General features: G+C 40.1%; 1 protein-coding gene across 1 annotated transcript; it reads left to right on the forward strand.

The window, feature by feature from the left end:
- Positions 1-317: 317 nt before the first annotated feature.
- LOC147888389 (protein NDL1-like) lies at positions 318-3,827 on the forward strand. The gene is made up of 11 exons (XM_087392207.1): positions 318-861; positions 1,201-1,300; positions 1,453-1,550; positions 1,640-1,728; positions 1,820-1,880; positions 1,984-2,070; positions 2,153-2,230; positions 2,419-2,472; positions 2,675-2,730; positions 2,825-2,960; positions 3,060-3,827. The coding sequence occupies exons 1-11, from the start codon at positions 802-804 to the stop codon at positions 3,294-3,296; spliced, it is 1,056 nt and encodes a 351-aa protein (XP_087248333.1). The 5' UTR covers positions 318-801; the 3' UTR covers positions 3,297-3,827.
- The last annotated feature ends 4,450 nt before the right edge of the window (positions 3,828-8,277 follow it).

The raw sequence follows: 8,277 nt of genomic DNA on the forward strand, positions 1-8,277 counted from the left end.
TGGGACAGCGAATAGAGAGTGGGATCCGATGCCGCGACCGGCTGGGTCGGTTGGCGTGGCAGTGTGGTACAGCTCAGCGCCAGGTGGAAGAGGGCACGGTTTGCGAGGATGACGGGCAGCCACGTGGGAGGGTTCGATGCGAAGATGGGATCTAAATGCGGAGCTGGCGGCCACGTGGGACGCGAAGTGGGAGCAAGCAAGGTGGGAGCTGGCAGGAGCCGCTAAAATGGAGGTGAGAGCCGCTAAAGTTAGCGGGAGCCGCTAAAATGATGGCAAATTCGGGGGGGGCCTCTACATTCAATGCGCTGCAAGTTTCTCTGTATCTTCTTCTTCATCGCCATAGCCAAAAGCTTCGAGCTTCTTCATCGCCATAGCCAAAAGCTTTAAAGCTTTCTTCATCGCCATAGCCATAACCTTCAAGCTTCCTTGCCGCCACGGCCAAAAGCTGCTTCTCCCCGCCATAGCAAGCCATTCCTCCTCCTCCTTCCTTCCTCTGCTCTCCGCATTGAGTCCTTTCCTACTCAGATCTCTCCCGATCTCCTCGCCTTCAATGCCCCCCCTTTACTCCTCCCCTCCATGCTTAACTGCCCCCCAGTCCCTGTACTCTCACCTCGAATGCACCTCCCCCCGTACCTAATTCTGCACAGCATGGGCCGTCTCCCTCCCTCCTGGCGTACGATATGAGGCACTAAAGGGCAACGCCGTCTCCGTTGCGGTTTTGATCGCCTCTGGGATCGGTTTTCTCCAGCAGCATTTGATGTTCAACGGAATCCGGTAGCGGTTTCTTCCAGCAAGCTCACAATGTGCGAACCGCACAGCGCAATTGCTCTGGACGTCGACACGATTCCGTGGGGTGGACAGGTACACTCGATTGCTTGGATTGATGTATTCCTTGACCTTTTGATGCCTCGTTTGCGCCTCTTTCCATGGATTTCGCCTCCATAGATGATAGAAGCAGCCTCCGTGAATCGGCGGTGGGCTATTCTCCTCAAATTTCTGCAATGCCGTCGATCGCCAGCCTTCGTAGTATTGTTGAGAAACGATAGGTTCTCACGGTAGAGCACAACAGGGGAGGCCTTGTAATCGGCGCCTGCATTCCAAGTTACATTCTGATCGTTCGGCAGTTTGAGGACCGTGTTGGCTCTGCAATCTGAGCGTAATGCTATTCTGAAAGCGTATTGGGATATTTCATTTCTGCAGGAGCACGTTGTGAAAACCAGTTTCGGTCCGCTCTCGGTTTTCGTTTGTGGAGATCAAGAGAAGCCAGCGTTCATCACCTATTCCGACGTAGCGTTGAACTGTGAGTTCTGTAGCCCCATCAGCAGATAAAACGGTCGTTCAGTGCGATCGCTGCCCTCCCCTGCTTCAGTCCCTCCTACAGGAAACAAGGGGCGCGTTCATCTTCAGTTACTTGTAGTGAGAGCTCATCGTCCTTGTGCTGTTGGTGCGCAGATATGTCATGTTTTCAAGGGCTATTCTTCTGTCCCGAAGCAGCTTCACTTCTCTTCCACAATTTTTGCATTTACCATATCGATGCTCCCGGTCACGAGGTATGCGCAGGTTGCTTTGTGGCATATATGGCAGAGACAGAGTTCTTGAATTAGCAGCTTATCATCGGCCTTCTTTGATACGCCTGTAGTTGGGAGCCGCTCCTTTGTCTTCCGATGGTCCTGTTCCAAGCGCTGACGATTTGGCGGACCAAGTTAGTGAAGTTTTGGACTACTTTGGGTGAGTCCCCGGACCACTTACCTACATGGCTTAATTTCCAGATGCTTGTGCGTTTACTGCAAGCTCACTGCGATCTTATCTACGGAGACAGGTTACAAGAAGTAATTTGTATGGGCGTAATGGCTGGAGCATACATTCTCACGCTTTTCGCAGTAAGTATTAGAAGCACTCAATTACGCAATTGATTAAGACAGTGGAACTGAAATAGGAACTCTTTCTGCTAGAGTTCTCAATCCTCTTCTCCTGATATTGCAGCTGAAGCACAGGGAGAGAGTCCATGGCTTGATACTGGTTTCCCCCCTTTGCCGTGTCCCAAGCTGGTCAGAATGGTTCTACAACAAGGTTGGACTCAAGCTTCTGATTGTGAAATGTCTGCATATCCCTCTGCTTAAAAGTCATCTGACTTTGGAGAACTTTTTTACAGCTAATGGTGAACGTCTTATACTTCTACGGAATGTGCAATCTCGTCAAAGAAACTCTCCTACAGCGATACTTCAGTCAGGTATATTCCAAATACCGCTCCATTTGACTGTGATTCGTACTCTGGGACTGGACAGAAATGGGTATTCTCCAATTGCTGGAATCGCAGTATGCCTGTCAGTGTGTGGTGGTCACGTACTCTTTTGATTCTCAGGTGGTTGTTAATTTCTTTTTTCGTCAGTAACAATTGTGGGAATGTCTTGATTGCAGGATTTGCGTGTGGTTTCTGGTCCCGAGTCTGATATAGTTCGAGCTTGCCGTAGGGTGAGGACTCTTTTCAATTGATAATGTGGTGGAGATTCAAAATTTGGCTATTGATTTCTAAACTGGAATATTAAAGTAATTGATCTTTCATGTAATAGACGTTGGATTTCTAAACTGGAATATTAAAGTAATTGATCTTTCATGTAATAGATGTTGGATTTCTAAACTGGAATATTAAAGTAATTGATCTTTCATGTAATAGTTGTTGGATGAAAGGCAAAGTGCAAATGTCACACGGTTCCTGCAAGCAATCCATCAGTGAGTCTCTTTTCATCTGGTTATAACTACGGTTGAGTGTGTGTGTGTGAGAGATAGAGAGAGAGAGAATCATTCTTTCTCGTCTATATTCTAGGAGAAGAGACCTCACGGATGGTCTGAAAAAGCTGAATTGTCGCACCCTAATTTTTGTCGGGGAGCATTCTCCTTTCCACCGAGAAGCTATTCATATGAGCAAAGAAATGGATCGACGTTTCAGTGCCCTGGTTGAGGTCAGTATCAGGGTGCACTTCTAAACCTTGCAGACATCGAGGCTTAAGAATGTCTGTTTTTCTGTGACGAGGAAGTAACTTTGGGAGTTTGGGTTGCAGGTACAGGCTTGTGGGTCTCTTGTAACGGAGGAGCAACCTCATTCTATGGTTGTTCCTATGGAATACTTCTTTATGGGTTACGGTTTCTACCGGCCCCCTCAACATTCCAATTACTGTCTCTCATCACCAACTAGTCCGCTGAGCCCACCCTGCATTTCACCTGAGCTTCTTTCTCCAGAGAGCCTTGGTTTGAAATTAAAGCCCATCAAAACAAGAGTTGTTGCTGAAGAGCCATAAAGATTTTTGTTCAGATTTTCAAGTAGGCTGCTATCTATTTGAGGAGCCTCTTGCCCCATTTTGTCACGATATTTTTTCCTCCAATTGTAAGCTATGGTGAAGAGCCTGTAAGAGGTGTAAAGGATTGCGGACGTGTGAACTGTTAAACAGGTAGTAAAACAGAGGTGCTGAGGCTGAATTCATGAATCCTGAGCCTTCGTGACCATTTTTACCATGTAAAGAATCAATCAGAGAATATGTATATTGTAGTGGCCCTTGAATGGGTACTGTTTCATCTTCCGGGAGGGAAGGAGAGTATTTTCAGTTACATTTTGTGTAAGCCTGGTATAGTGGAATGATTTGCTGAGCTTGAAAGTTTAGAGTCATGTTTCAAGGATGGAAATGAACTCACCAGGTTCAGAGACTGCTCGGATGGCAGAGGTAGTAGGTAAAACAGAACCATCGTTATGGAAAGCAATCTTCCATTTTTTAAGTCGGTATAGAATTGAAATTAAATATTCCATTTTTTAGAGTTGCCTCTGCTTATGATATTTTTGTTCCAGCCGACGTTTTATTTATAAGGGTCACTTTTCCTAATTCCAAGTAAGGAAATGCTTATATTTTTTTCCTGGCATACTATTGGGATCACTATTTTTCGTTTAATATGCGTCTTGTTTTTGGATTTCTTTCGAATTTCACTTGTGTGCATGCATAAGTTTTTTGTCCTCAGGTTTGGAACTGTTATGGCGCAGATTTTTTCCGTGTATATTTTTGAGTGTTTGCCGGTTGGAATTGAATCTAAGCAGTGCCTACGTGTTTTGAAAGTTTTCAGCCCTTTGTAAAGACACCAAACGTTATGAACCGTGTAAAAGTGCCTACAACGTGTTTTGAAAGTTTTCAGCCCTTTTTAAAGACTCAAAACGTTATGAACTGTGTAAAAGTGACCGTATGTTTGCCACATTAAAATTGTTAAGGCTTTTGGTTGCCTATGTTTTGTGGAGCCCTTGTGAAATGGCAACGTCTTCCCATTCGCTATCTTATTAATTGTGTGTGTATTTGTTGTGATTGAACAGAGTCTAGCTCTTCATTTGTGAATTTAGATGTGCAAAGCTATCAGGATGTTCGATAGTTCAATAGATTCTGCCCTTTTGAATGTTGTTTAGCGTTTTAATCCCATAAGAAGTGATCAGAAGTTATAGCAATGCTCGGACCATTGCCATAGTTTTTTAGGATCTGCCGCTAGGAGAAGGGGTGCATTGATTCATTTCTTAGCCTAATCAGCATATATGTCATAACTCTCGGAGCCAATGGCTCAAATGTCCCTATAGCAGAGGAAGCATCTATCAGGACTGTGAAAGATTGGCATTAGTAAAGGCGATAATGTATAGGGGAGGAATAGTTAGTTAGTTGGAGAGGGGTTGTTTCGAGTTTTTCCTTCAAAGTGAGTTTGTCAAAGGAAGAGTCCGGCATATGTCGTTTGTGTTGCCTGCGTAGAGCTACAAATTTCTCCATGAAATACTTTCTTCATGTACTAGGATCCTTGAGCAAGCGAAGCATTGTGCACTTTCTTTCCAACTCGCATTTGTCCATCGTTCTTTGTCCCTTCTGAATGAGCTAATTGCATGAAGGATCCAATGCTCACTGAACAAAAGCTTTTAATAGGCAGGTTGGAAACACGCATTCTGCCACGCGACATTGATCGGCGTCCCTTTCGGGAAATGATTGATTGGTATATGCCAATGAAGAAGATGGTGGGATGGAGTCTACACTCATTGCGCCAAATGGGGGGAGTTAAATGTATCTACTTTCAGTAGATGGGGATGCCAGTATTGAAGTTGAATGAGTAAACAGTCGTTTAGTAAGTGTACGTGGCCTAACTAGTGGCTTCTCTTCCTGAAAAATTTTCTCATCATTATTCATCAACTATACCTTTGTTTCAGGCTTAAAATCGGATTGTGGAAGGGAAGCGCTTGCATCCTCTTGAAGTTATCGACCTCATACTATGCACTCTTATGCAATTGCCAAGAGATGATCTGGAATCAAACCTACGCAGCCAAAACCTTGTTAGTAATTTCACAAATTTAGAGAGCAGGCAGCCCGAATCAGTGCGCAATGAGTGTTAGTTTCTCAAGAGGATGAGAGAGCTTGTTTAACATTGACACTAGCACAGAAAGTCATGGAGTGATTGAATAACCCAACTCATTGGAAGCTGCATTGAACGATGAGGAAATCCAAGATGGAGTAGAGAGTGGGCGGCCTAATTGAACAAGATGAATTTCATGAGAGAGAGAGAGAGAGAGAGAGAGAGAGGGCATTAAAAGCCCCTTAACAGCTTATAAACTATTAAATGGGCACTTGGTAGGCCAAAGAAGATGTAGAGTCATTGGATGCATGCATTGAAAGCCCCTTACAACAGCCTATAAACTATTCAATGGGCACTCAAGGCAGGCCAAAGGAGTCATTGAATGCATGCATTGAAAGCCCCTTAGAACAGCCTATAAACTATTGAACTAGTTCCGAGCAAGTAGTTGTATTGAGCTAGAATATATTTCAATAAATTTGTTGTGATTTTTCATAAATTTAGAATTTTATTAAGTTTGTATTATTGAACAATTTGATTCTTATTGAATTTATAAAATGAAGTAAGAAGAATGTGACAATAGAAGTACTTTTTTGGGTTTAATGGATGAGGGTTTATCTAGCACACTTCATATCTTAAAATTATAACACCAACGAATGTCTCCTTTGGATTCATATCAACTTGTATTTCAACATATAATAGTTTGCAAATATACAATTTGTATTTTACACAATCACACATTAGTGTGGAAGGAGCGTTCGCATGCTTTCTCTCCTCATTTTATACAATCATATAGCATTTTGTATTTATCACATAACTACACGTTATTTATCACATAACTACACGTTTTTGAGATGATAGAGTTTGCACAGTTCTTTCTTAAAGTTGTAAGACAAAGGAAGGTGCAATTTATAAGGTTCATTTAAATTGCATTCAAGACATGAATTTAAATTTAGTACATAGGAATTTAAATTTAGCACATAAGACTTTTCATTTGGCACATATAATGTTTCATTTAACATAAAATTTTATGTTTGTGTGGGAGGAAGTAGGACACTTCCTCTTAAATTATAAGACCAAGGAATGTTCTTTTCTTTGAGCTCATATTAGGTTGTATTTGGTAAATATCATTTTTCATATACCATGTAGCAATACAAATTTAACACTTTATATTTCACACACAAAATTTATAACATCTCTAGTTTATGTTGATAGCAATTTGAATATAGCATATAGCAATTTGAATGTAGCATATAGCATTTCGAATATAGCACATGGTAAATAGCTCTTTGCATTTTGTACATAGGAGTTTGTGTTTAGAGATATCATTTTGCATATATTTCATAGCAGTTTGAATTTGGGATATATAGCACTTTTAATTTAGCACTTTGTATACAATTGGTAGCAATTTGAATTTGGGATATAGCACTTTTCATTTAGCACATATTACTTTCAACTTGCACTTAGCATAAAGCAATTTCAATTTAGCACATAGCAATTTGATATTTGCACATAGCACTTTGCATTTTGCACATAGTACTTTGCATTTAGTGGATAACCACATGTATAGTGTGGGGGAGAGTTGGCACACTTCCTCTCCAAAAATTATAAGACCAAGGAACGTGCCCTTCCTTGGGTTCATATCATTTTGCATTTAGCACATGGTATTTGACATAGAGGACTTTTCATTTAGCACATAGTACTTTAAACTTGCAATTAGCACAAAGTAGTTTGAATTTGGTACTTCGAAATTTGAATTTTGCACATAGCACTTTGCATCTTGCACATGGTACTTTGCATTTAGTACATAACCACACGTATAGTGTGGGGGGAGAGTTGGCACACTTCCTCTCCAAAAATTATACGATCAAGGAACGTGCCCTTCCTTGGGTTCATATCATTTTGCATTTTGCACATAGTATTTTGGCATATAAGACTTTTCATTTAGCACAAAGTACTTTAAACTTGCAATTAGCACAAAGCAGTTTCAATTTGGCACTTAGCAGTATGAATTTTGCACATAGTACTTTGTATTTTGCATATGGTACTTTGCATTTAGCACATAACCACACGTATAGTGTGGGGGGAGAGTTGGCACACTTCCTCTCCAAAAATTATAAGACCAAGGAACGTGCCCTTCCTTGGGTTCATATCATTTTGCATTTTGCACATAGTATTTTGCATATAGCAAGTACCAATTTGAGTTTGGGCTATAGAACTTTGCATTTAGTACATAGCACTTTTCATTTAGGTCATAATGTTAAAATATATTTTATTATTAAAGACAAAAAATAGGACCTGTATAATGAATAAAGAGATTTTCACTTGTTCAAGAAATTTTTTGATTAATTACCATGAGGAATTTTCGTTATTTGAATGCTAATATAAGAAGTTGCTTTTTTTTTTACTAACTGATGTTTTCATGTTTGTGAAATTAGTTAAATGCTATCGTAGAAGTACCTATTGTATTTTTATTATCCCAGATCATAATCCAATGCACAGCTTGCAAATTACAAATTGAATAGAGTTGCAAAATAAAATTCAAGATATTTTGCAGAGATAAGAATTTAAAATTTGAGATTTTTTCTTTAAATTTTAGAAATGAGATATGCTAAAGTTAAAGAATTTAACAAAGATTGGAATTCAAAAAATGTAACCTTGACTTTGCATTCTAGAAATGAGATAATTAATTATTGTATTATATAATTAATTAGTACTTTGGATTTTAAAAATAACCACATGTTTTGCTTTTAAAAAAATAAATTTAGCAAATTGCAAAATAAAAATAGCAAATTTCCAATTCAAATCCTTTATAAGATTCCTTAAGATAAAAAACTATACTGACATCTTATCATCATTTCTATGTAAAAGTTAAGAAGACCTTTAGTTTTGTCATCACTAATTTCTCATCTAGTCTTGCTT

The sequence above is a fragment of the Dipteris shenzhenensis genome, chromosome 21, assembly GCF_047967505.1.
Source record: "Dipteris shenzhenensis isolate YYH24624 ecotype China chromosome 21, Dip_SZ_1.0, whole genome shotgun sequence".
NCBI classification, from domain to species: domain Eukaryota; kingdom Viridiplantae; phylum Streptophyta; class Polypodiopsida; order Gleicheniales; family Dipteridaceae; genus Dipteris; species Dipteris shenzhenensis.